The 26,942-nt window shown below is 61.3% G+C and overlaps 11 protein-coding genes across 11 annotated transcripts; 6 read left to right on the top strand and 5 right to left on the bottom strand.

The window, feature by feature from the left end:
- Positions 1 to 1,440: 1,440 nt before the first annotated feature.
- Positions 1,441 to 2,214, bottom strand: BXZ73DRAFT_78714 (uncharacterized protein; the record flags this gene model as incomplete). The annotated part of the gene is made up of 3 exons (XM_048022921.1): positions 1,441 to 1,957; positions 2,023 to 2,067; positions 2,135 to 2,214. The coding sequence occupies 3 exons, from the start codon at positions 2,212 to 2,214 to the stop codon at positions 1,441 to 1,443; spliced, it is 642 nt and encodes a 213-aa protein (XP_047876383.1).
- Positions 2,215 to 2,675: 461 nt separating this feature from the next.
- BXZ73DRAFT_49295 (Aldo/keto reductase) lies at positions 2,676 to 4,370 on the top strand (the record flags this gene model as incomplete). Its single annotated transcript, XM_048020222.1, has 8 exons — positions 2,676 to 2,835; positions 3,023 to 3,054; positions 3,112 to 3,294; positions 3,366 to 3,545; positions 3,611 to 3,697; positions 3,759 to 3,842; positions 3,930 to 4,092; positions 4,207 to 4,370. 8 exons carry the CDS (start codon positions 2,676 to 2,678, stop codon positions 4,368 to 4,370), a joined length of 1,053 nt encoding a protein of 350 aa, XP_047876382.1.
- Positions 4,371 to 4,817: 447 nt separating this feature from the next.
- Positions 4,818 to 8,462, bottom strand: BXZ73DRAFT_49242 (uncharacterized protein; the record flags this gene model as incomplete). The annotated part of the gene is made up of 12 exons (XM_048020212.1): positions 4,818 to 5,015; positions 5,109 to 5,211; positions 5,273 to 5,431; positions 5,501 to 5,622; positions 5,675 to 5,737; positions 5,799 to 5,840; positions 5,901 to 6,219; positions 6,281 to 6,420; positions 6,471 to 6,499; positions 6,564 to 7,122; positions 7,207 to 8,111; positions 8,165 to 8,462. 12 exons carry the CDS (start codon positions 8,460 to 8,462, stop codon positions 4,818 to 4,820), a joined length of 2,937 nt encoding a protein of 978 aa, XP_047876381.1.
- Positions 8,463 to 11,342: 2,880 nt separating this feature from the next.
- BXZ73DRAFT_90902 (CTR copper uptake transporter) lies at positions 11,343 to 12,058 on the top strand (the record flags this gene model as incomplete). Its single annotated transcript, XM_048025800.1, has 3 exons — positions 11,343 to 11,656; positions 11,720 to 11,905; positions 11,965 to 12,058. The coding sequence occupies 3 exons, from the start codon at positions 11,343 to 11,345 to the stop codon at positions 12,056 to 12,058; spliced, it is 594 nt and encodes a 197-aa protein (XP_047876380.1).
- A 1,087-nt stretch (positions 12,059 to 13,145) lies between these two features.
- On the top strand, positions 13,146 to 13,892 carry BXZ73DRAFT_102874 (class I glutamine amidotransferase-like protein; the record flags this gene model as incomplete). The annotated part of the gene is made up of 2 exons (XM_048015393.1): positions 13,146 to 13,164; positions 13,222 to 13,892. The coding sequence occupies 2 exons, from the start codon at positions 13,146 to 13,148 to the stop codon at positions 13,890 to 13,892; spliced, it is 690 nt and encodes a 229-aa protein (XP_047876379.1).
- A 1,266-nt stretch (positions 13,893 to 15,158) lies between these two features.
- BXZ73DRAFT_102873 (class I glutamine amidotransferase-like protein) lies at positions 15,159 to 15,959 on the bottom strand (the record flags this gene model as incomplete). Its single annotated transcript, XM_048015392.1, has 2 exons — positions 15,159 to 15,817; positions 15,866 to 15,959. 2 exons carry the CDS (start codon positions 15,957 to 15,959, stop codon positions 15,159 to 15,161), a joined length of 753 nt encoding a protein of 250 aa, XP_047876378.1.
- Positions 15,960 to 16,249: 290 nt separating this feature from the next.
- BXZ73DRAFT_49366 (class I glutamine amidotransferase-like protein) lies at positions 16,250 to 16,936 on the bottom strand (the record flags this gene model as incomplete). The annotated part of the gene is made up of 1 exon (XM_048020238.1): positions 16,250 to 16,936. One exon carries the CDS (start codon positions 16,934 to 16,936, stop codon positions 16,250 to 16,252), a length of 687 nt encoding a protein of 228 aa, XP_047876377.1.
- Positions 16,937 to 18,144: 1,208 nt separating this feature from the next.
- On the top strand, positions 18,145 to 20,291 carry BXZ73DRAFT_49243 (iron reductase; the record flags this gene model as incomplete). The annotated part of the gene is made up of 6 exons (XM_048020213.1): positions 18,145 to 18,197; positions 18,259 to 18,554; positions 18,610 to 18,693; positions 18,746 to 19,061; positions 19,118 to 19,286; positions 19,338 to 20,291. 6 exons carry the CDS (start codon positions 18,145 to 18,147, stop codon positions 20,289 to 20,291), a joined length of 1,872 nt encoding a protein of 623 aa, XP_047876376.1.
- A 1,940-nt stretch (positions 20,292 to 22,231) lies between these two features.
- On the top strand, positions 22,232 to 22,558 carry BXZ73DRAFT_49300 (uncharacterized protein; the record flags this gene model as incomplete). The annotated part of the gene is made up of 1 exon (XM_048020223.1): positions 22,232 to 22,558. A coding segment is annotated over one exon (327 nt), but the record flags the coding sequence as incomplete, so codon positions are not given.
- Positions 22,559 to 23,237: 679 nt separating this feature from the next.
- On the bottom strand, positions 23,238 to 24,188 carry BXZ73DRAFT_78707 (uncharacterized protein; the record flags this gene model as incomplete). The annotated part of the gene is made up of 1 exon (XM_048022920.1): positions 23,238 to 24,188. One exon carries the CDS (start codon positions 24,186 to 24,188, stop codon positions 23,238 to 23,240), a length of 951 nt encoding a protein of 316 aa, XP_047876374.1.
- An 849-nt stretch (positions 24,189 to 25,037) lies between these two features.
- BXZ73DRAFT_102869 (family S53 protease-like protein) lies at positions 25,038 to 26,934 on the top strand (the record flags this gene model as incomplete). Its single annotated transcript, XM_048015391.1, has 4 exons — positions 25,038 to 25,295; positions 25,360 to 25,622; positions 25,677 to 25,905; positions 25,972 to 26,934. The coding sequence occupies 4 exons, from the start codon at positions 25,038 to 25,040 to the stop codon at positions 26,932 to 26,934; spliced, it is 1,713 nt and encodes a 570-aa protein (XP_047876373.1).
- Between the last annotated feature and the right edge of the window lie 8 nt (positions 26,935 to 26,942).

Raw genomic sequence — 26,942 nt, 5'->3', positions numbered from 1 at the left:
CCGGCGAGGCAGGCTACAGCATATAGTCATCCACTAACCAGGTAAGCATACACTGTGTGATCAATCGATCATGCCTGCTGAGATATTCAGTATACGCCTGCAATGGATTCGACTCGATGGAGGGAGCCAATTTTTCTTCAGGTAAGCGTTGCAATTCGCGTGAGAGATAGCTTGCACACGTGTCATAAAACTCTACGCTTACCTGAGTTTGTTAGCTGAGGTCGCGTCGCGTCCTGCTTTCAGTTTGAAACGTGTAACAACGCCTTTGAAATTAGAAGCGGTCTCACCGACAATCTCGGGCACATTCGGCTACTTCAGAAGTATGTTTTTCTCTTCTATCCATCGATGCGCTCTGGATCGTGGCTCGACAGCATCTCAACTGGTCTCCCTCGCCGACTCAAGCGCCTTTCTGCTTAACAACCATTCTATGCAGCGCTCCGAGTGGCGAGACACGGGAAAAGGTCGTGAGGTTTTTTTATTGTCACATGGTTGGCTGACTGCATTGGGCTACAGTTATGGCGACCTGAATATGCATCGCGGCCCGCCTGGGAAGCCAGCTTTCTGCCCACACGGATTCCTCGTCTGAGTGGCACACAGGATAACTCCGTCGAACGTCTTTCCGATGGTCCTTCGGAAATGAACTGTGGGTGCATGGGCATAGAATCATGACGAAATGAAACAAGCACCGCCTGTGGGCACAAACTGACTTCATAACGCTGCATTGAGCAGGCCCAATGGTGCTATAAAGCGCTCTTGGCTAATTCTCAAGGTTAAGATTCGCGCACGGCATTTTGTTTGCTCAGCGTCCATGCGTAACGCGTCTAAGAGATTCTCAGACCACAGTCGTCGTGGCCTAGCAATGCGACCGGTAGGTTATTCCTGATCGTGTTTCGCTGCCGTGATTGACCACTTCGTGGTATCGTTCGCTCCTAGGTTAACGTTCAATCCGTCAAGCGCACCCACACGCACCCTCAGAACTGACAGCTCGCTTGAAGGACTGCATTGAGATTCTGAGTCACGACAGGTGAGTGCGGTCTTGAGCAGACACGAGGCTTACTAGCTTCAACGTTCGGCAGTCCCATGACGAATAAGCACGTTATGAGCGCCCTTTCCGGCGTTGGTGAACTGGAGGCTTGCTCGTGTGACGACTTCGAACACAACGCGTCGAAACACAAGTGCCGGTGGTCTGTGTCGGAGCGCTGCGCGTACCCAACGACCGACCGGGTGTACTGAAGCGTCTCCGAAACGCGCATCCGTCTGGCTCGCTTTACCCCACGGTGCGCTTCTCGGCGACTAGTCAAGAGCCCGAGTCTTCCGATAAGGCCAGGCGGGGCTGGGCGAGGGCCGGGCCGACGAGCATAGGTGCGGAGATGGGAGCCTCACCCGAGCTTATTCTTCTCATCTTTCCGCTATCCGTACAATGCACCTCCTCCCGCCGGCCTACAGCCGCCAGTGCTCCAGGCTCGCCGCGGCGCGCTCAAACGCGAAAGCGCCCGCCCACTTGCGCGCGTCCAGCTGGCTCTCCGCGACCGCCTCCCGGAGCTCCTGCACGACCGCGCGCGCGGCCTGGACGTCTTCCGCGCGCCCGCCGTCGCGCTCCTCCTTGGCGCTCTGGATCGCCTGGCTGATGTCCGCGTCGACGAGCGCGAGGCTGTCCTCCATCGGCCCGCCCTCGGGCCACCGCAGGCCGACCGTCGCGCGCACGACCGCGGCGAGGATGCGGAGGCTGGCGAAGCCCAGCCCGGAGCCGTACAGCGCGCGCGTGCGGACGAGCACCGCTGCGAGCGCGGCGGTCGGCGCGGCATCGCTCCCATCGCCGGCGTCGAACACGCCTGCGATGTCGTCTGGGACCGCCGCGGCGTTGGTGCGTTGGAGACGTTGACGGGCGGCGCCGGTGAACGCCTGGGCGGCCGAAGGGGGGCTCGTGGCGAGCATGCCGCGCACGATCGCGCGCAGACTGGAGCGGTGGGGCAGGAGCGGTGAGCGGTTTGTGGTAATGTTCGAGAGAGGATTAGCACATACTCCTCAAGGTTCGCATTGGCGATCAAGGTGTCTACCATGAGGTTCCTGCGGTGATGTACCCCTTCAGTCTGCGTTCATCCTACTATGTGGGAACCGTAGGCGCGATACTGACACATGTCCTAGCACCGGGCGGCTGCCGTCTCGCCGTGCGCTGTTCCGAGGGTCAGCGGCTGAGGATTCGGGGACTGGCATCGAGGTATCCGTCGATGAGGGTTGCTGAATGGTGTCGTTGGAGGGATCGCCCTGCTGGACGACGCCCACTTTTTGGCCTCTTATACCACCACGAGCACCGTCGATGGCCAATAAGGTCCATCAGAGAGTTTTGCAGCTAAGTTTTTATTTCGAGCTACCTCGCCCCCGATAACTAAATTCTTTGATCCAGCCCTCCTCGGGTTTGGCGCTCGAGCGCTCCCAGGCCCTTCGACGCCGGACGTCGAGCGCGCGCTCTGAGCTGAGCCCGCCGGTGTCTGCCTCCCCTTTGGGGAGGTGCTGTGGTCATTGACGCACCTCAGCTCATTCCCTCGGCCTACCACAGGATACCCGTCCTGCGTCTCCTCCGTCGTCGCAGCGAACCGCGGGTATCCTCTTGTACGCCGATGGGCCCATAAAACCAGCCCAGGACGACGCAAGATGCCCCGCAGAACCAGCACACCATGGCCTCAGACACCCAGTTCACCCTCGCGCCCGGAACGACGCTTCCCCGGATCTGGAACGGACTCTGGCAGTTGTCGAGCAATGCGTGGGGCAGCGCACCTGCCCCGCGGGTTCGTGATGCCATGGGCGTCCACGCAAGCAAGGGCTTCTTTGCCTTTGGTAGGCTAATTGCCCGAGATATTGATGTTGGAGCTGACAGCGTTCGACAGACATGGTAGGTTTGTCGTCCGGATCCAGCGTGCGCTCGTGCTCACTGGACGTGATCACCTTCCGCATCTTCGAACATTCAGGGTACGTTCTCTTCTGGATGATGCTACACACGCCAGCTGACCCACCACACGCCCAGCCGACCATTACGGACCGGCGGAGGATCTGTTTGTCAGTCCGCAGAGCCCGGCTCGTGATTGCGCGTCGCCTGACGGATACGTCTAACAGGGACGCTTCGTGGACAGCCTGCCGGAGAACAGCACCCCACGACCGTTCGGCGCCACGAAGTGGTCCGTCTTCCGTCCGACTGAGGCCGCCGCCGGCCGATTTCAGGTCACGGCCGATCGAGTCGCGGCCGTGGTGGGCGAGCGCTGCACGCGGATGCGCACCGATCCTATCGATCTTCTCCAGGTGCGTCTCGCCCCCCCGCCCCGCCCGGCCGCGTACTTCGGGATGCTGACCAGCGGCGGGGGCGGATGCAGTTCTTCTGGCAGGACTACCAAGACCGAAGCTACCTCGCCGCCTTCCAGCATCTTCTCGCGCTCCGCGCCGCGGGCAGGATCCGACACCTGGGGCTGTGTAACTTCGACACCGCGCACACGGAGGAGATATGCGTCACGTTCGCCGGCGCGGACCCCTGCATCGTCTCGAACCAGGTCGCGGTGCGCTCACGTCCGACGGGGGGCGCTCGTCCGGCGCGCTTACCTGCCGCCTCTTCCTTCTGCAGTTTTCGATCATCGACGTCCGCCCGCTGCACGGCATGCACGACCTCTGCGCCCGGTACGGCTTCAAGGTTCTCGCACACGGCACCCTGGTGAGCGGCCTTACGTCCCGCCGTCCCCGTGCGCCCTGAACGCTAACACACGCGGCTTCAGTGCGGCGGGCTTCTCACCGACCGGTGGCTGGGCAAGCCCGAGCCCGAGCTCTACGCAGGAGAGCTCAACCCGTCCCAGCGCAAGGTAACGTTACGGTTACGCCTCGTCTTCGGCCCCGCTGGCGCCCCCATCGGCAGGCATACACCGTCCTGACGCAGCGCGCGCACACAGTACCTCGACGTCATCCTCAAGGCCTGGGGCACCTGGGAGCTCTTCCAGCGCCTGCTCCAGCTCCTCCGCGAGATCGCGAACCGCCACGGGCCCGGCGTGAGCATCGCCAGCGTCGCGATGCGCTGGGTGCTCGAGCACCCGTTCGTCGGCGCGATCATCGTCGGTGCGTCGCCCCCTCCTCCGTCTGGTGCGCTTCCATGGGCTGACCATCTCGTTTCTGCGCTCCGCCCCCGCCCCCCGCCCGCTCGCTCATCTCGCCTCCTTCCGGTCGGGTCAGGCGCGCGGATGGGGCTGAGCGACCACACGGACGACAACGGGCGCGTGTTCACCTTCGCGCTGACCGACGCCGACAAGGCGGACATCGAGGCCCTTCTCCGCCTGTCGAACAGCGGCCGCATGATCATGACCATTGGCGACTGCGGGGCCGAGTACAGGCCCTAGGAGCCCCTGCGCTGCACCGCCTGCCGCGTCGGACACAAGTACTCCCGGGGCGCGCAGAAGGCGGGAAGACACTGCTGCGGGGGACGAGTGTGCGGGATGCTATCACGCGATGCGGCGATGTAATTGCGGGAGGGTTCGTGGTTCGATGGATGCGATGCAGTGTGCGTGTCTCGTTTGGGGTCGTGGATGCGCAACCGCGGCGGGAGCTCGCCGCCACGGAGCGGTGTATGTACAGCATGAAGGATGGGACGAGGGTCGACTATAACAAATGCCTTGGAGCAGACGGGATCTAGTGATACAATATAACTCAATCTACGATGTTGTATACAGTGCGCGTGGGAGGAGCCGGAGGGGGATCATGATGACACCGAGGTCCGCTGATGCAAGGTAATTAATGCTGAAAGTGCGTTCGGATGCGGGGGCGCGGAAGAAAGGCGCTCCGAGAGATTAAAGCTTGCTAATTGAACCAGAAGACGCGGCGGCCGTTGAGAGCCGCGTGATGGGCTGCAGCTTCTTCTTCACGTCGCGGAGGATGGTCGTCTTGGGCTGCCAGTCGTCGAAGGCATCCCGGAGCTGCGCGAATTCGCGTGCGAAGAAGTGCGCCACCTTGTCGTCTGCGATCATATCACGCAGAAGCCACGGGATCTAAACCTTCGGTTAGCACCAGTACGACATTCAAGGGTCCTTGTGGGCAGAAAAGCGTCCGCCGTCGGGAGGTAGATAGGGCGCGTGACCCACCTCGTAGTCGTTCTGCTCTTCGACCGCATTGAAAGGGCTGATGGCCAAATCGGCGTCGGCGTCGGAACCGTCATTAGTGTGGAAGAAGTACTTGACGGCGAGGCTACGCATCGAAACAGTCAGCACTATGACTCCAGTCTGATATCAGAACGCCATGTACGTACGAATACGTCGCGAGTTCTTCGTAGGCGGTTGAATGCCCAACTCCGCTGAGCGTCCCCGCGGTCGCTTCTGACAGGTGAGCCAGCAGACCGCGGTCGGATAGGCCCGCGTTCATGATACGAATGAGTAGGATTAGGAGGTTGGAGAGGAAATCAGATGAGCTGATGAGTGTGGTTAAATCAGATTGGATGCCAGCAAGCGGAAGCGAATAGCGCGACAGTCACACGCACTGATAGGCATCACTGTCAATATACAAGGCGCGCAAGATCCTGGGATGCGACGCGGACGTGAACACGCCCGAGTAGATTGGAACAACCTGGTCGTTTAAGGAAGCGACGTAGACGACCTTCGCCTACATCCATGAATCAGCGGACTTCACAAGGGGATCACATGAAAAGACATACTCCGTGATGCATGACATTCCGCAGCGCTCCCACATAGTTCTTCGACACCTTCGACTCTGTGTCCTGAGGACACATGCATTAATCTACATCGCTATCATCGTTCAATGACGCAGAAGCAGCTCACCTGGAACTCGAACAGTTCGCGAGCCGCTGGGTTCTCGAGGTACTATCGTCATGGCGCTCGTGTGAGTGTCGTCGACGGAAAAGGTCACACTTTCACACCCACCTGTGTATATGCCTGCAAGAAGGAACTTGTCTTGAGATACCGCAACGGACCGAGATGGATGCCGCAGAGCGCCAGAAGGCAGACCCTCTGCGCTTGTGCAGTCGGCATCGAGGGAAGGCCGCCGCCAGAAGCGTCCGCCGCCGCCGTCCGCGCGAGGGCGTCCACGCTGCGCGACGTCAGGATCGAGCCGTCTTCGATGAGCCGGTCGATGAGATGTGTGGCGACCACCGCGCCCTGGGAGTGGCTCGCGACGAAGATGACGTCCGCCGCGTGCAGGTCTTCCATCCACTCCTCGTTCTCAGTCAAGTGCGTGTGTACCCTGAGGCGCGAAGACGTCCTGTGAGCACAAGAAGCGCAGGAAGGAGCGACAGCTGACGCACCTCGAGACCTTCTTGCGTATGGTGCCATCGCCTTCGAGCGGCATCCCAGTGATCTTCTTGAACTTGAACCCATTCTCCTCCGCGAACTGCTCGAGCGCCTGCATCGTCATGTCGACGAACTTCTTGCTCGAAGACGGCAACTGCATCCAGAGTCAGCTTCGTGCACACGCGGTTCCGACGAGGAACTCACCCCGCCCGCGAGCGTCCGGGTGATGGTACCTAAACGCACGACGACAAAATTAGCCGGGACCCCACAAGCGTTAGCCACCAGATGGAAGCGCACCAGGCATCCACCCCGCGACACCAATCACGACCACCCTGCACCCCCCGTTGAGGATGTACGGGTTGAGCGGCTCGCCGAGGACGTCCAGCGCCTTTGGCAGCTCCTGCCCGAACGTGACGAAGTCGCCCACCGGTTGGGCAGGCCCGCTCCACGTCGCCTCCCGCTCCTTGCCCTTCGCCCGAGCTTTGCCCCCTCGCGCCTTGCTCGACGAGCCCGTTCTTCCCGAAGGTCCCGCTGCGGGCTCTCCAGAAAAGAGCGCCCCGGCGACGAACGAGAGCGCGCCGGTGATCTTCGAGCGCGTGGTCGGCTGGCGCGGGCGCGGCGGGACGTGCGATCGGGGGCGGGTGTGGAAGGTGTCCGCCCACGTCGGGAGGACGAGGTTCGGCGCGGCGGGCTTCGCGGACCCGGGGGGCGACCCGGTCGTCTTGGCCGATGGAGTGGGCGATGGCGTGCGCGCTCCGCGGGCGGTGTCGCGCTTGATGGACTCCGAGTCGGTGAGTGGAGGCGCGGGAGGTTCTTGCTTCTTCGGCTCGCGCTCCGTTGGAGGTGCATTAGGAGACTTGCCAGGAGACTTGGTGGCAGGAGGAGTTGAAGCACCTGTGGGGGAGGCCTTCTTCGTAGGAGACTTTGGTGCCGGAGTGACGGACTTGGTCGGTGACCGTGGCGTAGAGGCGCCGGAGGGAGTTGGAGAGGCGGAGAGGAGCGACAGAGCCTTGGGAGGAGGTTTGCGGCCGGCCGGGATGGGAACCTCGATCGCGGCGGAGGGAGTGGGGTCGTCGGGGACGTCCATGACCTCCATCAAGTCCTCTGGCTTGTCGCTGGCCTCATTCGTGATGGTCTTCGTTGTCAGAGCCCGGGAAGAGGCGAAGAGAGAGAGCCAGCTCGACCTATTATCTGCGATGGACGTTTGGATCGGGTTCGACGGCTCGTATGACGGCGTTGTAACGGGTTCTGGTGCGGGCTGAGGCTCCGCCGCTGGTGGGGTGGAGTCCTGGTCTCGGGCGAGAGCCTCCTCCTTCACCAGTTCTGACTCCGTCTTCGGGGGTTCAGTAGATTCTAGGTTCCCTGGAGCGGAAGCGTTTGCCCCACCTGCACCGTACCAAGCCCAAGGAGAGTACCAGGCGGAGCCCTGACTTCGTACTGTCTCTGCGGAGAACACTGATGCAGCCTTCTCGGGAGCGTTGGGAGTAGCCGTGGAGTTCGACGTAGCTGGCGGAGATGCGGGCGGAGATGCGGGCGGAGAGATGGGAGGTTCGGGCGCAGCGTCAATGGTCATCAGGTCGTCGGTCTTCGAGGTCTGCGGCTGCTCGTCCTCCGGGTTTGTTGGGGAGGGAATGGCCTGTGCCTCGGTCGGCTTGAGTTGTCCCTCCGGGTCGGTGGTGCTCCAACCTACGTAGTCCCACCACGAGGCGGGTCTGAAGTCGGACGCGTCTCCTGCACCCCCACGAGCGTTGGCTGACTGTGATGGAATGTGTTCGTTGGGGTCTGGGGTGGGCGGCACGAGGTTGAGTTCCGGAACCTTTGGGGGCTCGATGGCGCTCTCGGAGGCTGTGAGGATTTTGTCAGGGTACATGAATGAGTTATGTTGGAGGACAACTAACCAGACTCCCTGCTATCGACAGCAGAGATCTTGGGAGACGTAGGCGCGTCTCTACCATCCGTCGCCTGCGCCGCGACGACCTGTTCAAGGGGCATCTTCGGGCGGCCCAGCAGCGGCAGGCGAAGCGTAAACCGGCTCGTCGACGGGTTAAGCGACGACACCGACGGCTTTCGGCCCGCCGTCCTCGTGTCTTGGGGTTCGACGACCGCCTGGGGCGCGAGGGACGCGCTGGGGTCTATGTTTGCGAACCGTGGGACCTCCTCGTCCACGGACGAGATGGACGTCGTATGGCTCTGCATCCGCGTCGGGGGCGAGTACTCCGTAGGGGAGAAGCGCATCGGCGACCTGCGCCCCGAGCCCGGGATGTTTCGTGGGGGCGACGTCGCCACTGGCGCCTCGTTGGCTGTTGGTGAGGCGGCGGGGACGTCGACTGCGATCGGAGATGTGATAGTGACGTCGGATATGGCTGACGACTGGAGGTCCTCCGCGCCATCCGGGTTGGCGGAGAGCGAAGATGAGGTGTCGGAAGACCCGGGGGTCGTATCATCTGCCGGGGGTGGGACAGTGGGTTCGACTGGCCCGTTGGGCTTTGACCGAGAGAAGCCAAACCAGGACGGTTTGGAAGGGTTCGACTTCGACCCGTGGAGCGTCTTCGGAGGGTCCGGAGCGGGAGGGGATGCGGTTTCCTCGGATGCCGGGAGGGTTTGCACAGGTTCCGGTGAAGCCACTGGTGGCATTACGCTCTCCAACGGCTTGGGTGAGTCGGTCAAATCAACAGGGTTCGTTATGGACCCTGCGATGGCTATCAAGATGTCAGCACCAATCATTCATGCATCCGAACGGCGCGAGAGGTAGGCTTAAATGAGCTGGAACCAGCCTGGAATGAACGGTACAACGTGGTCAAGCACCAGATGCACGTGGAATATGATCCATGTGAGTCTTCGCACGTAGACCGGGATATCCAAACTTTCCAGAACGACGACGAAAATCGTCTGCTAGGCTCTCTTTTGTATGCCATCGATGATAAAGCGAACGTGTGCAGGAAAGTAAAAGGGCTGATGAAAGCCATATGAGCACGTTCGTCCAGGTTGACCTTCGTTCGAGTAGCAGGGTCTGCATGAACCCGAATCGTCGTAGCCTCATCATGAAAAGCTGCAGGGGGTTGCGCAAGAACACATCTATGCTCCTCTCAAGGCAAAAGGCCCAGAAAGTTTCCGAAAAGGTCGTTGCATACGCTGGTCGTAGACGCTCGAACGTGCAGCATCCAAAGGTGCGTGTTCCTCGAGGTGCAGAATGGCGCATACATGCGTCAATCTGCACACCACAACGCACGAGGACACGCCATAAAAACGGGAATAAAGTACGGAACACAAGACCAAGGCGGAACACACCTTGTGCACCTTGGGGTTCCTCAGCCTGGCCCACGTTCCTCTCCGCAGCCACGTCCACGTCCGCATTCCCGTCCATATTCAGCTTCGAGCGTTTGCGGGCCATCGTGCTGGAGCGATCTTCTCGTGTCTGCGGAGGCACCTCGCCGCGGTGCTCTTGCACGGAGCTCATGAAGCTGCTTGCGTTCGATCCTAGGCGCTCCCGCTTGCGCGACAGCGTGCTCGTGGAGCTCGCCGAATCGCTAACGAGAGCGACCGCAGGGAGCTGGTCGATGGCGGACCCGAGGCGGGCCCCAGGCTCGGGTGCGGCGACGACGAGGGAGACGCTGGCGGCGGGATGGGTGCGGGACTTCGAGTTCGAGAAAGAGAGCGAGGACCGCCACTTCGGCGGGGCCGCCGACGAGCGGGACGAGCGGGGCTTGGGGGTGCCGGCGGTAGACATGAAGTGGGGTATGAGTACGTGAGGAGAGAGAGAGAGAGCGGCGTGGACGCCTAAAGGACAGTCGCGCCCGTCGGCACGCGCAGCGTCGGCGAGGAGATTCACGTTTCCAGCCCAGGCTTCCCGCCCCCCGCTAGACGCGTGAATGAAGTCATCCGTAAGCGCTATCAGGTTCAAGCTCCGACGTAATAGTAAGCTTCTCCGACACTTATCTATAGTCTCCGCGTCAACAGACGAGCCAATCGGACAAATGCCTCACCGCAGAAATGCCGCAAGATTGTCTTCCCCCTCCATCCTTCGTCCCATCAGCGTGCTCGTGCCCCCCGTCCACCCCGTTTCTCCCTTCCCTTATCCACCTGTTCTACGGCGACCTCAAACATGGCATCGAGTGTGAGGTTTTCTCATGTAGCTCGATGCCTCCCCCAAACCCTTGTGCCATTTCCCGGAGTCGTGCTGTTGGTGGATGCACTAGTGTCTCGAGAGCGGTTGAGAGTGGTCGATGGACGACGAAGGTGAACTTGCGGAGCATAGGGCTTTTGTACCACACTGCTCCGGAGTGCCCTTCGACAGGTATGTTGTCGCCGACGCTCTGAGTGAGGGGATTTCCTCTACCAGCTCAGTGCGCCTGCAGGCTGATATCTTTGACGTCCCGACGAGCCCTTTGGGCTCTCTACTACTCACGTCTTTGACATCCTGGAGGATATCTACAGCTTGCACAGTCTTTTGGGACGTCGGGACGTCCCGAAGCCGTCCCCCGCTCTTCGGAATGCCTGGTCATCTCCTCCAGGCGCTCACTTGACCTGTCACTCCAAGACGACGTGCTCTTACAGATTCTCTTTGTCAGCTTCACCAAGGACACTACGTTGGACGAAGAACACGAATTTCGACAGGCCATCTGTCGAGCTCCTACCCCTCCTGACTTGCTCCCACGCCGTGGTGCCACGTTTCCTTGTCACCGCCCGTCGACCTGGAAGTCTGGAAGTCGCAACGTCCCGCACGCGATCCCTCCGGTATTTTCCTATCACGCCCCCAGTCCGACCAGCCCGGTGCTCGGAGAACGTCTCCCACGGGCCTCTTTGACTCGGGAACTCGACATCGCCATCGCCATCGCCGCCAGCCAATCGTCTCACTCCTGTGACCTCGTCGTCGACACGCCGACCCGGCAACCATGCTGCTCTCCCCTTTCTCCGTCACTCGCCGGCGGATCCAAACAAGCGCGACCGCGGACGGAAAGCCTGGGTTTGGTCGTATTTGTTCCTTACGTAAGCAGGCAAAACGTTGGCCGGTCTAGGACGCCTCCATCTTCACTACCACCATCCTCGCTTGCGGCACCCCGCCATACCCAAGCAGCCATGTCTTCGCGCCTCCTTCCGACCACCCTCTTCTCCGGCCTTCTCGCAGCGACGTTCATTGCGAAGGCCGCCGCTCATGGCGGTGACGACACCAACGGCATGGATATGAGCATGGACGGCTCCATGGACCTCGCCGCGGGCAACATGTTGATGTGGTTCCACTTCACCCCCGGCGACGTCCTCTGGTTCTACGGATGGGTTCCCCGCAGCACCGGCGCGATGGTGGGGACGTGCATTGGGCTCTTCCTCCTGGCGTTGATCGACCGCTGGATCGCGGCATGCCGAGGAGTCATGGAGACGCATTGGCACAAGCGGTACGTCTCCCCCTCTCTTCTTCATGCGTACGCGAGCGGTGGAGGTGACCTCAATCATGGCAGGGCGCAGATCGTCCAGGCGGATCGTATCAACGCGCGCAACGAGAAGAGCGCCGGCGGCGTCGCTCGCGTCCGCGACATGGTCTCCATGCGCAACGGCCCGCCGTTCATCCCGGCCAACGACCTAACTCGGGGAGTCATGCACGCCGCGCAGTCTGCGCTGCACTTCGCCATCATGCTGGCCCTCATGTACGTTCATCCCACCTCTTATATGCGTCCACTTTATCCATGCATGTGTCCCTGTGCAGGACCTTCCAACTCGCGTTCTTCATTTCAATCGTCATCGGACTCGGTGTTGGAGAGGCTCTGTTCGGTCGCTTCGGTAGCCACGGAGGGCATTAGACAGAGATATGCTTACGCTGATGAACTGAACTTTTTGCCCCTCACGACGATCTTATCTGGGGACGGATGTACTGTAGTATAGTAGCGGATCTATCATGACATGGACAATCTGTTCGTCTTCCACGCTGTGCTTAGCTGCCCGCCGGATCCTCGTCCGACTTGGGGTTCAATCGCACAAGAAGCTGTGAAAGGAGCCAGCTGAATGCGACGTGATCGCTCGGCATCAGTGGCACGCTCAGATCACCTCCCGGTCTTCGCCCCCACAGCTCGTGTTCGCGGACGGCTCGAGCAAGGACAACCCAACTGTTCAAAGGCAGTGTGAACGCGTTTTGAACCGGCAGCATACATACTGTGGGGAGGATCTTGGCTGACTGCAGGTGACGCTTCTCCATCCTCCCCGCCGTCATAATTGAATGGCATTCCGATCACCACGCAGGTGCCAGATGGGGCAGGCCTCAGGGTTTTGGTGGATGATGCTGAGTTCTACGATTAATTGGGCTGTCGCGGAGCCATGGTGCGTCGTCTCAAGTCGTCTCGGTCCTCGTCCCGTCTCAGCAGTTGCTTGGATAGTTGCCCAAGATGAAACCGTTCCTGCAAAGGTATGTAGATACAGCGCTCGAGCAGGAAACAAGTAGAAATAGTGGTGTATGTGTGCTGGCAGCCTCGCTCTTGCCGTCTCCCAATTTCCATCATTTTTCGCATCAGGTCGCGCAAGCGCGGTGGGACTTTTCGATTTTCTCCGGATTTTTCGGAGTGTTCGTGCGTGTTGCCGCTCGCGTCTCATCGGAGTTGGTCGGGCAATCATTTCGGAAACAGCTATAAGGTGTGCTATGTCTCTGCTTCCAATATGTAAAGATAAAGATTCCACATGTGGCCGCGTAGAGCCGCAATGACTCGAACGTGAACTTCGATCGAAGCCGAGGAGCAATTGGAATTTGGCGAGCTCTTCACTGCGCAGTACTTGTCCTCGTGCTCCTGGTCCATGGCCCTTTATAAGCAGCGCAAGAGGCGACGTCTCAAACGCTTGATCGACTGATTCCCCACCACCACCACCACCACCACCACCACCACCACCACCACCACCACGATGGCGACAGACACTGCAGGTCCGTCTCTACTTCCCGTCGGCACCGTCGCGCCCATACTCACCTGCACGTGTGCAGCCCCAACCAAGCTCGCGATCCTCATCTTCCCCGGCTTCGAGCCCCTGGACACCTTCGGCCCCACCGAGATCTTCCAGATGCTCTCCTCCCAGCGCCCGCTCACCCTCTACTGGATCTCCTCCTCGACCTCCCCCGCGCTCGATCCCGTGAGCTCGTTCGTGCCCGACGACGTCCCCATGCCGCCCGGGATGACCAAGCACACCGCGGGCACGACCATCGTCCCCACCCACACCCTCGCCGCCCCGCCCGCCGACGTCGAGGCCATCCTCGTCCCCGGGGGCTGGGGCGTGATGTCCCCCGCGAACGCGCCCGCGGTCGACTACCTCCGCGCGACGTTCCCGAAGCTCAAGTACGCGATGAGCGTCTGCAACGGGGCGGAGTTCCTCGCGCGCGCGGGCATCCTCGACGGCCGGCGCGCGACGACGAACAAGGCGCTCTGGACGCACATCACGACGGCGCACGCGGCGACGGGGATCAAGTGGGACAAGAAGCCGAGGTGGGTCCAGGACGGGAACGTGTGGACGGCGGGCGGGGTGAGCGCGGGGACGGACATGGCGCTCGGGTGGGTCGCGCATGTGTGGGACGAGGAGCTCGCGCGGAAGATCGCGAACGGGGCGGAGTACGAGTGGCGGAACGACCCGAACTACGATGTGTTCGCGTATGTATGGTAGAGGAGGAGGATGTGGGACATACACAGTGCATGAGCATGCGCCTTGTGTACTGCCAGTAGTACGAGACCTCTTCTGGGACTCGCGCAACTTTTAACTTGCAGATCTTAGGAGATTCTATGAAGAAGAAGAACTGTCACTACCCCTTCCTTCGCTTAGGTGGTCAGAGGAGTCCCGATACATTTTCCGAGACGTCGAACCCGTGTGCATACGAGCTTGGTGCGAATCCTTTGCTCGGTGATCTGGTGCGCACATTCGTCTCAAAGTATCCTGGAGTCAAATTTGATAAGCACCGATAGGTCCGCCGACGCAAATCGACGTGCCCCCCCCCCCCCCCCCCCTATTCTTGAGATAGGATGCTTCGAGTGCCGAACTCCAAGCGGAGCTCCTGAAGGATCCTCCTCGTATGTTGGCACCCTTTGCCAGGTTCGAGGAACGCTTACGCTGGCTTGTGCATATATAAACGCCATTCGCACGCACACGGAGTCTTTGTGGATCTAGTTTTTTATTGGGGGGAGCAGAGAATGGTCCACCGCATCGAGATGGAGTACGGGAACCCCAATCGGTTATTTGATGACGATCGGGTATGATGATAATAATAAATAAACAATGTACTACGGAGATGTGGTTGATCGGTGATCGGTATTGTTTTTGCTTTCCTGGCACTTCTAATGGCACTCCATTTCATTCAAATCTCCTGTAGTGCCTTTGTTTGGCGTGTATTCCCACTTTTCCTTCGCCGATCGCAAAGCCCCGCGTGTGATCGGCGCTTTTCTTGCCCACGGAAAAGCAGATGATTATACGTTCTGTCATCGTATTCTCTCTGCGCACACTGACGTCATCTAGTTGTGCATTTCTGACTCGGATCTAGACTTTGCAGAGTCCAGTGCACGAGTCCAGTCCTGCAACGCCCTGGAGTCTCTCGCACTCATGGCCCCCACGCGCGTGGCTCGCGTTCGGCGCGTGCGCGACCGCTCATGGGCGCGCGGGGGTGCGGCGGCGTTCCGCAGGAGACGTGGCGCGCGGGCCGCAAGGTGCGTGAGCGCGAGCTCGAGCGTACACGAGCGGGCCTGGCGATGGCGTCACTGTCGGTGAGGTTACAGGCAGCCCTCTTTCTGACGCTTCGCAGATTTTTGGAATTGCTGTACCCTCTGACTACCCTACACGAGCCGGTGACCGCACAGCGGTGCTGGACCGTCTCTAGTGGGCGCGTACACGTATCCACGACCACGCCATCTCCCACCCCGCGCGCGCGAGTCCGGTCGCTACCTACGGCCAGACCCAGCCAAAAACGTCAAAGTCCGGGTCGTTCCGCCACTCGTACTCGATCTCGTTCGCGACCGTGCGCGCCACGCCCTCGCCCCACGTCGCCGCGACGAACGACAGCGCCGCGTCCGTCGCCGCGCTCACCCCGCCCGCCGTCCACACGTTCCCGTCCCGCACCACCCGCGCGTACTGCTGCCAGTCCGTCTTCGGCCCGTACGGGATCATCGAGTGCCACGAGTGTTTGTTCGTCGTCGCGCGCCGCCCGTCGAGCACGCCCGCGCGCGCGAGCAGGCTCGCGCCGGTGCAGACGCCGACGAGCGAGTGCAGCGCGGGGTACGTCGCGTTGATGTACGCGATCGTGGGCTCGAGGCCGGAGAGGCGCGTGCCGATCCCGCCAGGGACGAAGAGGACGTCGAGGTCGGGGGGCGGGGCGGCGAGGGTGTGGGTGGGCACGACGGCGACGTAGGCGGTCGAGTTGAGCGCGTTCCTGTCCGCGGGGGGCGCGGTCGAGACGGGAGCGAGGGTGTCGTCGAAGGAGTTGGAGATGAGGGAGAGCGAGATGTGGGTGTGGCCGCGGCCGAGAGCTTGGAAGACCTCGACGGGGCCGAAGACGTCGGTGGGCTCGAAGGAGGGAAAGAGGAGGATGCCGATATGCGAGGGCGCTGTAAGGGGTTGTTAGTCGGCAGTGGGGTGGAAGGAGAAGAGCGCACTTGTGGTGTTGGTGTCCTGAGCGCGGATGGGGGAGGCGACGCTCAGGAGTGCGGCGCAAATTGTTGCAGCGCGGAGGCGAGAGAAGACGAACATCGCTGCAAGCGTTAGCTGGAGAGATGGTGCTGCGACCGCGGGCACTTATACGTACAGGTGCATCAAGGCTTGGCGGGTCGCATGCCCTGCCTTTGGGTGAATGGCTGCAAATCCTCGGCCAAATCATGCATACAGTAATACTGCACTTAGTCATCGCAGACATCAACTGCACCCGATGTCCTGATCTCAAGCCTTTCAAACCCGGCGCTGAATGGTGGGAGCAGTACTGCAGAACTAGACACATTTTCAGAGTAGTGGCCGACAAACATACCGCGCGACCTTGAGCCGCCCTACGACCACACGTACGCGAACACGTCCCACTCCGGGTCGTTTCGCCACTCGTACTCGATGTCGTTCGCGACCGCGCGCGCGACCTCTTCACCGAAGTGCGCGGCGACCCACCCAAGCGCCATGTCCGTCCCGGCGCTCACCCCTCCCGACGTCCAGATGTTCCCGTCGCGCACCCACCGCGCCTTCTTCTCCCACTTTGCGGCCGGATCCGCGGCGGTGATGCGCCCCCAGTGCTTCTTGTTCCCCGTCGCGCGCCGCCCGGCGAGCACACCCGAGCGTGCGAGGAGCTCCGCGCCCGTGCACACGCTCAGGAGCGAGCGCAGGCGCGGGTACGTCGCTGTGATGTAGTCGATGCACGCGCCGGGTGCGGAGCCGGGCGAGCGCGAGCCGACTCCCCCGGGGACGAGGAGGACCTCGGTGTCCGAGGGCGGAGAGGCGAGAGTGTGGGTGGGCGCGACGGACGTCCAGGCGATCGAGCCGCGCGGGTTGCTGGTCGGGGCGCCAGGTGGAGGTGCGGTCGAGACGGGGTCGAGAGCGGGGTCGGAGGAGGCGGAGAGGAAGGAGAGGTGGATTGGGTGTGTGCGGGAGAGTGTTTGGAAGACCTCGACGGGCCCGAAGACATCGAGGGGCTCGAATCCTGGGTACAGGAGCACGCAGAACCTGGTAGGCGCTGGAGAGCTCGGCATCAGAGATGGTCGATGTTGCATGAGGAGGAGCAGACAAACGGCTGGGAGGGGTGACCTGTGCGTCGGCCATGTTGTAGATGCCGCGCTCAGGATGGCGGTTGGTGAGATGCGAGTTCATATGGGCTGACACTAGTATGACTCACCGTGTGGATGACGGTCACATGCTATACCGTGGTAGCGCGCCGGTCGGATTGGGTACGATACTTATGGGTGTAGACCTGATTAGCGAGTGTCGAAGAGTGTAATAAGTCGAAAGTCCATGGCATGGTGTCCGTAGTAGGCAGTAATGCCTTGGGTATACTATACCAGCAGTACGCACCAGAATCTCTCTGATTGAAACTAGTCCGAAGAGCGAGACACGTCGACTATGGGTGAGCACAATGATGTCTTGTTTCGGTAAACAAGCGGATCCGATGAGGTAGACCGCTGCTGTGCTCGGGCCTACGTACTTGAACTGGGGGACATGACATCCTGGAGGAAGAGCGCAGCTCCGAGGAACGTGCGCCGAGAAAATGGAGATGATAATGTAACCTGAAGGGTCCTTGTGAGTGGATGGGTCAGGACATTTGGACGCAAAAATACCATTTGCAGTACGTCTCGATCAGCATGACGAGATACCCGCACGCGAAGCATGGAGGAAAGAGCGGACGTGACGTTGGCGGATCTTCCACCGGTCTGGCTGGGCGTCGGAACGACCATTGGGACCACCCGCCGGTCTCGTCATCGCAAGGTCTGCCAGTGGGAGTGCGAGGTCCTTGGGGTGGAGAGAACGTTCGAAGTCGCGCTGGACGCTGCGGAGGACTCAGAACTCGAAGAGAACGATGAGGATAATACCAAAATGGAGAGATGTCGATGAAACAGCTTTCTGTTGTGTGCCAGTTCCAAAAAACTTTGATGATATGTGAGAAGTCCATCCCGAGTGTCTGGAAAAAGAGGAGGGCTGGCCGCATACGCACGCAGCCGCAGTAGCGTGCAAAAATAAACGAGCGTCACAGGCTGTCGCGACCCGGAAGGCCGTGGGAGACGCGGTCGCCCGGAGAGAAAACGTTTTTCGTCTCTGTTTGCGCAGAGCAAATAGAGACCGTAACGCCTGGCCGATATCTCTGCTGCCATCCCTGTCGCCTGCCTCCCAACCTCCGCTGCCCTCGCCTCGCTCTCGCTGTTGCTGACGTCGGGTTCTCCCCTCGTGCATACATCTCCACCTCGAGATGTCTGACTTTGGCGCACCTCCCGTCATCCCCACCGAGCTGCAGCAGTACAAGTGCGTATACACCCACTCTTGAGCTCCGATTCCCGCTGAACTCGCGCTTCCACCTACATAGCTCGTACGTTGAGGATCCGAAATGGCAAGCCAAGTTCTCGTACATCTGGGCTGCTGTCGTCGGTGCGGCCTTCTTGGCGTCCGTGCCCCACATCGTCCAGTCCATCCGTAACCGACGCTTGTTCCGCGGCATGATCACCGGCGTCACCGAGTACTCGGTCGGCAAGCATTATCAACTGGCTAGCGGGCAGGATGCTATACCGACACATGTGAAGCGGAGGGTGTCGGGCGTCGTACATACGCTGTGCTCGACCATGCTCTGGACGCTCCCTGGTGTTGAGCTCAATCTCGGTCAAAGTACGTAGACTCGTCTTCTCAGCGTTCCCCTGCCCTCAGAGCGCGCATATATCAGTGCTGCTCGTCGGTGGTTACCTTGCCATTGTTGTCGCAAGCATCGCCATGAACATCGATCTTGTCACCTATCCCAATCGCGCAGGTACGTCGAGCAACCGCCCTGCGGTGTGTGGGGCTGACTCCGCACCCTTCAGGTTTCATCGCGCTCGCCCAGTTCCCGGTCGTCTTCCTCTTCGGGACCAAGAACTCAATCGTCTCGCTGATTCTCGGTCCCGGTAACGGCTACGAGAGGCTGAACTACATCCATCGCTGGTCCGGCCGCGGCCTCTTCATCGCGGCCACCATCCACGGCGCCCTGTGGATCAAGAACCACCTCATCTGGGATCTTCCCATTCTCGGCCAACAGAAGGAGACTTCGGGCGTGGCCGCACTTGGCGTGTTATGCGGCATTGTTCTCACGTCCTTGAGGCCGGTTCGGAGATGGTTCTACCAGTCCTTCTTCATCGTCCAGTAAGTGCTTCGATCTTGTTTGTGTCGTCAGACAGGACGCTGACCACTGTTCGCAGCGTGCTCGGATATGTTGCTTTCTTCATCACGATCTGCTACCACACGACATACGCTTCCCCTTGGATCTTCCCCCCTCTGGCGTTCTACGGCTTCGACATACTTCTCCGCGTGTTCCGCTACCGCATCAAGGACGCGACCTTGGTCCCTGTCGATACTAACATGACTCTTGTAGGTCGCTTTTCGTCATTCACGCCGCATTGATGCTCATCCATGCGCCAGATCCACATTCACGACTGCGACGACGGCTGGCTTGCCGGTCAGCATGTCCGCCTCCGCGTTTTCATCGGCGCTCGCGTCTTCGAATCCCACCCGCTCACCATCCTCAACGCGCCCCCCGCATCCTCCTGCATGCCCTCCAGCACCGTCACCCTGGCCGCGCGCGCCGTCGGCGACTGGACGCGCGAGATCAATGCATACGCCCTCGCGGAGCAAGCGCGACTCCGTGGCGAGAAAGACGCCAACCAATCCGCCACTGGCGCCCAGATCCAAGTCATGATCGATGGTCCTTACGGCGGCTGTAGCATTGACCTCGGCCAGCACGAGTCCGTCCTTCTCGTCGCGGGTGGCTCCGGCGCCGCGTTCACGCTCGGCCTCCTCGACGACCTCATCGCGCGCTGCACCCGACTCGGGCGCCCGTCTGGGGAGCGCACGCGCCGTATCGAGTTTGCGTGGTGCGTGCGGTCGTACGGCGCGCTGCACTGGTTCGCGCCCCGGCTCGAAGCGCTCGCCCGCGCGTGCGCCGGGACGACCCTCGACCTGCACGTCTCGGTGTACGTGACGTGCCTCTGCGCGCCCGCCGAGGTCCCCTTCGTGCCGAACATGGACGTCACGATCGTCGAGCGGCCGAGCGTCGTGGACCTCCTGCGCGCGTTCGTGACGCCGCCGTCGTGCGCGCACCCTAACCCGGCGAAGGCGAGCGACAAGAAAGTGGAGGCCGACGCGGAGTCCATCTCCGTCGAGTCCGTCTCGGACGACATCGAGGGGGCCCCGAGCGGGCGGGTGGCCGTGTCGGACCGGCTGGCGTGGGTCGGCCTCGGTGGCGGCGTCGCGGTGTGCGCGGCGGGCCCGGAGAGCATGACGCGGGAGGCGCAGAACGCGGTCGCGAGGATCGGGCTCACGCGCGGCGTCGAGCTCGGCGGGGTCGCACTCCACACGGAGCTGTTCGCCATGTGAGGGCGGGGTGTACGGTAGATGGCTGGTGCGTGCTTGGATGGACTGTTTACGGAGCTTCATGTGTTTCATGTATCATAACGACGACTCGTGACAATGGAATCCCCTTTCTCTGTTCACGTCTGGACTTTGTCTGGTAATTTCTGGGCGTCCGTACGTGCTCCTGCGGTCGTTGTTTTCTACACGTTCGATAGACGACTGCGCGAGCACTGAGTGACGACTCACTGGCCAAGGCGCCGTCCTGCACGGGCAGCCGCAAACCCGACCTACACAGTACAACATCGTGACGGCTCCTCGTTGGGGCCATGCTGCCCGCGTGTGCGCTAGCGCATGCGGCTCTCGTACCCCCAGGACTTCGAGCGCGAAAGGAGGGTCTCTGAGGAGCTCCGCTTCGAGCGCGATGCCGGCGTTTCCGCCGCTGGACCGGTTTGTAGGTTAGCGCAGTCTGGGACCGGCGGCGGCGGAACTGCCTTGGAGTGTCGTGAGAGCGGGAAGCCCGCGCGGAGTGCGAGAGACGTGCGCGCGCATTCGAAGGTGCTGTGGGGCACGTCCTCGGTGAAAACTGCAGACTTCGACCCGAGCGGGGTGGGACGACGCCGTCGGAGTCCTCTGTGCTTGCGTCTGCGGTGCTTCAGGCTCTGTATACATACACTGCGTGAACGCGTGTCCCGCGTCTAACCAGCCCCGGTATTCCGACGCCGTTCACGCAGTGATAGATACGCGAAGGCAGGCGTCCAACTTATGCAAAGAGGATATCAGAGCAGCCATGTCGAAGTGTGAATGCAAGGGACGTATAGACAGGTATGATAGATTTGCGTGTCCGGCTGGGCCAATGAGCGCTGCATGGTGCGCACGTGCAGAGGCCACGCGTAAGCACCGCCACCCCTTCACGTCGCCGGCTCAGATCCGAGACCGTGGGCAGATCATCTTGCTCTCATTCACCTCTCTCGCCCTCCCCTCTCGCCCCGTCGACCACGCCCTCCCCGTCGTCGCCATGAGTCTCCGCTGTGCGCCAGGATGTGCCACCCACCCATCTCTCTCCCCTCCCACCGCTTCCCCCGCGAAAATCCGACGTCCCCACCGTTTTTCCCGCGAAAATCGACATGGATCCCACCCAGCACCTCTTTGACGCATACACCAACCTGCCCTGGCACTATCCGGATCTTCTGAAGGCCGAAGACGAGTGCGGAATCTGTGTGGAGTCGTTTGAGCCTTCCCGCGACATCGGCGAGCCATCCGCGGTCGATCTGCAGCCCCGCTAGTGAGTAACTAGTCGGGTTGTTAGTGTTACATAAGCGATTAACACCGATTGTTAGTCTCGCGGCTTATCCGCCGTCGCCCTCCACCTCCACCACCACTCCCCGGCGGACTCCCTCCCTCTCCCTGTCGCGCATTTATCTGGTACAAGCCACAACGACGATGGCGCATACCTTCGGCTTGCCGCGCAACAGCGGTTCCGGTCGTCGTACTCGACGTTGTACGGTGCGCTAGGCGACGACCAGCCCCCGGCCCTCCTCAAGGGATCCAAGCATCTCTCACAAGGCATCGATTGCGGATCCACCCAGGCAGTCAGTTTCTACGAAGAGGTCTTGTCGTTGCGCTACACGGACGCACTCGCGGCGAGCGACGACTGGCCGTGCGGTACGCTCTACGACCTGTTCCCCCTCGACGATGTCGCATCCCCCGGCTCCCTTTATGATGGCCTCTCCTCCTTCGCGTCTTCGCCTGCAAGCACTCAAGAATCGACGGGAGATGAGTATTCGGCGTCGTCCTACGGCTCGTCGCCGTCCCCTGCACCTGCCCACGCCCCGTCGCCTCGTGCCCAACAGCCCAGCCACGAGGAGCCCACGGGTCCCGCCACTCCTCCTGTGCGGCCCATCCGGCGCCGCAATCCCGCCGCGGCACCCCCTTCCGCCTTCTCCGCGACCCCCACGACGTCCAGGAACCCGTGGAAGTGCCCCCACTGCCCGTTCATCCAGCACTCGCGCCGCACCCCGGATTTGAAGCGGCATATTGCCACCCACGGTCAGCCTGACGTCGTTTGGACGTGTCGCGGGGTACCATTGCGCTATGCGGAGGACCCGAAGTACACGGGGATGGCGGTACCGATGGAGGAGGTGCAGGCGGCGGTGGAGTGTGGGCGGACGATGGTCGGGGGATGTATGAAGGAGTTCTCGCGCAAGGATGCGCTGACACGGCACCTGAAGAACCGGCAACTGTCGTGCGCAGGGAGGCAGGCGGTGGAGGAGTGGCATTGCGTGGAGAATTGAGCCCGTACGTAACTAAGCCTTGGTATGCCTTTGGATCGTCCTCGCGCACTTAGTACTCGTCCCCTCTGCCCATCACCGCGCTTTGAACACAATGTATGTGTACTGCCCATTGAATCCACATGTGGATATTCTCTTTGCTGCACGGACGACTGCCATCTAGCCCCTGTCATCACGAAGGCATAGCATCAACGGCTTTACTAAAATCCGTTCAGCTACTCCATTCCGGTGAGTGACTATCCCGCTCGCTGTCGATCATCCTTTTCTAATGCGAGCCCTTAGTTTGTGCTTCATGGCCAAGCTTCCTTGCTGCACCATCTACACTACCAGCTAAATAACCCCTTCACAGTTGAAACTGCGCACTAGACGGCATCCGCGTGCTCCATGCGCAGCGATCTATCAGCTTTCCCATCGTGATCTCTGTCTCGACGACCTCCATTACGGCGTGCTATACCAGGGATGTCCTCGACCTGACGCCCCCTGCGACGATCTATCCTACGAACAATGGGATGGAAATAGAAGCTTAGTTGGCGACTCTTGAGCATATAAGACATGGCGCCCCATGGTATGTGCGAGTATATCGTCTTCTTATGCTGTTCGCTGGGTTCAGTTCAGACCGATGTTGCCACAGCCTACACCACCTTCCGCGACGGAGCTCTCTCATCGCGTCTGCGGGTGGCCCTCAGATACGCGCAGTAAATCCATCGCCTCCCGCCTCTCCTGGACGATACCACCTCGGAGCTGCACGCGCGCTGGGTGTGCGTCGTGTGTGGAAGCGGAGAGGTGAAGGAGTGCGCGCGGTGTCGCGCGGTGGCGTACTGCAGCACCAGTGAGCATCCGCCCCCGCCTCGCCTCCCTGGTTCTCATCCCTAGCCCCCCCCCCCTCCCTCCCTCCGCCGCGCGGAGTGCCAGTACACGCACTGGAAGATGCACCGTCCCGGCTGCGTCCCGCGCCCGTCCAAGGGTCATTGGGTCGTCCTCCGTGCGCGTGAGGACTGGATCTGGACGCGGCCCGAGCCCATTGGCCTGCCGGCTGATCATGCGGACAAGACTGCGGGCCTGCGCGGGCTGGCCGGCGAGCGCTTCCCCCACAAGTGTATACGACGGGCAGGTCCCTCGAAACGTGTAGGGCGTAAAGCCGTTCGTTGTCCAGATCGTAGTCCCGGACGGCGACAGGAAGCCGTAGCAGATGTTCGTAGGCGACCGGCGGCGGTCGTTCGAGTTCTGCTTCGCGCAGTGGCACCACGAGGCGCTCTTTGCGCAGCTCGTCGGGGATACGCGCGGGCAGCGCGGCGGGCACGGCGGGAAGGTTGTGTACCGGTAGGCAAAGCGGGCGGGAGAGATGTCGTATCTGCTCTGTGTGGACCATGTCCCGACGGCGGAGCTCAACTGGTGCGACGGGAACTGCGTTTGTATTCTCAACGCGGACGTGGATTGATACACTATTGTACATGACGCTGAACTGCTTTTCCCCCTTTCTTGACTCAGCTCGTATGCCCCGTCTATCTTCCGGGCGCCGCGGCACGTCCGCGCTTCGTGGTGGTTGACGCGTTTCACCGTGCGCGCGATCGATGTCGGGTGGTCTCGCGGCTTCAGCCGCCGTCGAACCCCCACTTGTTTGCTGACTCTGCATGCGCCGCACGGAGAGAGTGGCGCCGCTGCGTACGCGCGGTGGGAACAATGATAGCAGCGCTTGTGGGCGTTCCTGGTCTCGTCCCCAGCCGCTCTGTACCGCACCCCGCCACCGCCTACACGAGCGGGGTGCGGTACAGAGCGGCTGGGGACGAGGCCAGGCGTTCCATGGCAAAAAAAGTGGTCGCGCGCGGCCGCTTTCAATTGCAAGTTGGCGAACAGGTCAGTGGCTCATCAGCGCCGCTTTCGCTTGGACATTCTTTACCTACTCGCTCCACAGAGTGAGTCTATGTCCGCAGCCGCGCTGTTCAGATGCTGACCTTTCTGAACGACCAGTTGGCGCGGGTGTACTATCTTCTATACCGTGAACTCATTCGTCAGTGCTGCGGACGACTGCCTGCACCAGAACGCAGACGTCGAGACTTAGACCGGGGCGCCGGGGTTGTGGGTGGGGTACGTGAGCGAAGCTAGGATTCAAGTCACAAGTGACGGCCGAAGGGTTTAATGAGCCTGTAAGATATTAGCTTTCATTTTTCATGCCTTGGAACTCACCTGGCGCAGCGGCGTCTCCTGACAAGCACAATGCGCAGGTCTACGCTGCCTTGAATTGGGTCGACGTTTCACATCTTCTCGCTGCGCGGCGACACTATGAAATCCTCCGTCATTTCCTCCGGGAACTGGCCGAGGCTGTTCCAGAGGACACTGCGATCGCCTAGGAGTCAGGTCTCGCTCGCCATGCTTCAACGCAGGCGCACAGGGCATAAAGTCGCGCACACGAGCATCCTACCCCACACAGACGAGTTCGCCCTTACTCACACAAATCCCCACTGCCCCTCCGCCCTACTTGCCCATGTTCTCCCGCGCATTCGTCAGCATTACCACCCTCGCTATCGCGTACGCGAAAGCAACCACCCGCACCATGCAGGTGCACGACGTGCGCTCGACCGCTCCGACCACGTTCACGAGTCTCGGCGCCGCGCCCGCGGACATGGTGCTCACTGTCAAGGTCCAGGTCGCCCAGAACGATATTGCCGGGCTCGAGAAGGCACTCATGGACGTCTCCACGCCCGGCAACGCGCTCTATGGCCAGCACCTCAGCAAGGAGGAGGTGCGTCCATCGCGCGATCAGCGTGCTTTCCCGTGTGTGTGAGGGCTAACCTGTCGCTCGTCAGCTCGAGAGCTACACCGCACCCAAGGCGGAGTCACTTGACGCCGTGACAGCGTGGCTGAAAGAGAACGACATCGAGGCGTCCAGCGCGTCCCCCGCAGGCGACTGGCTTAGCTTCGACGTGCCAGTCAGCAAAGCGAACGAGATCTTCGACGCCGACTATACCGTCTTCAAGCACACCGGCGGCCGGGAGCTCATCCGCACGCTCTCGTATTCCGTCCCGGAGGACCTCGCCGCACACATCGACGTCATCCACCCGAGCAATACGTACGTCATCTTCCCTTTGTGCACACTGTGCGGATCCTGACTTGCTTCCGCCAGCTTCGCGATCGCCTCGCCCGCGGCAGCTTTTAAGGCTATTCAGGCGCAGCCCTCGGCGTCCAACGGCAACCTCACCTCGCGCGGGGTCCCCTACTCGTGCGCGTCGACCGTCACCCCCGCCTGTCTCCAGGCCATGTACGGCATCCCGACTACGGCCATTGGCGAGAAGACTAACGTCCTCGCTGTGAGCGGGTTTATCGACATGTGGGCCAACGAGGCGGATCTCAAGGTGCGTGCTTCTACTAACGAGCTCATTACCATCAATGCCTGCTCGACACTTACTCGGATTGTTCAGTCCTTCCTCTCGACATTCCGCAAGGATCTCTCCTCTTCGACAACCTTCGCTCTCCAGACCCTCGACGGCGGCAGCAACCCGCAGACGCCGCGGAGCAGCGCCGGGACTGAGGCCAACCTCGACATCCAGTACACCGTTGGTCTCGCGTCCCCCGTCCCAGTGACGTTCGTATCCGTTGGCGAGGACAACAGCGACGGCACCTTCGGGAGCCTCGACATGATCAACTATTTCCTCAACATGTCCACAACCCCGACCGTCCTTTCGATCTCGTACGGTGTCGACGAGACCGACCTGAGCCCATCGATGGCGAAGTCGATCTGCAACGCTTACATGGCTCTCGGCGCGCGTGGAACTTCCATCCTCTTCGCATCCGGCGACGGCGGTGTCGCCGGTGGGCAGTTCGGCGAGCAGTCCCAGAACTGCACGGTCTTCGTCCCCTCGTTCCCCCCCAGCTGCCCCTACGTCACCTCCGTCGGCGCGACGACCGGCATCGTCGAGACCGCGGCGGACTTCTCCTCCGGCGGCTTTTCGAACGTCTTCGGCCGCCCCTCGTACCAGTCCTCGGCCGTGTCCTCCTACCTCTCCGCGCTGGGCTCGACGAACACGGGCAGGTTCAACACCACCGGCCGCGGGTTCCCCGACGTCTCCACGCAGGGCGTGAACTTCGAGATCGTGCTGGACGCCCGGCGCGTCCTCGTCAACGGCACCTCGTGCTCGACCCCGACCTTCGCGTCCGTGGTCGCGCTCCTCAACGACGAGCTCATCGCCGCCGGCAAGAGCCCGCTCGGCTTCCTCAACCCGTTCCTGTACTCCACCGCCGGCGCGGCCGCGCTCACGGACGTCACCTCGGGCTCGAACCCCGGCTGCGGCACGGACGGCTTCCCGGCCACGGTTGGCTGGGACCCCGTCACCGGCCTCGGTACCCCCAACTACGCCGCACTCCGCACCGCGGTTGGACTCTGATTGTTGAC

Source organism: Epithele typhae (genome assembly GCF_022376455.1).
Source record: "Epithele typhae strain CBS 203.58 chromosome Unknown BXZ73scaffold_35, whole genome shotgun sequence".
Lineage (NCBI taxonomy): Eukaryota > Fungi > Basidiomycota > Agaricomycetes > Polyporales > Epitheliaceae > Epithele > Epithele typhae.
Note: the sequence above shows the minus strand (reverse complement) of the source record. Positions and strands in the feature narration are given on the sequence as shown.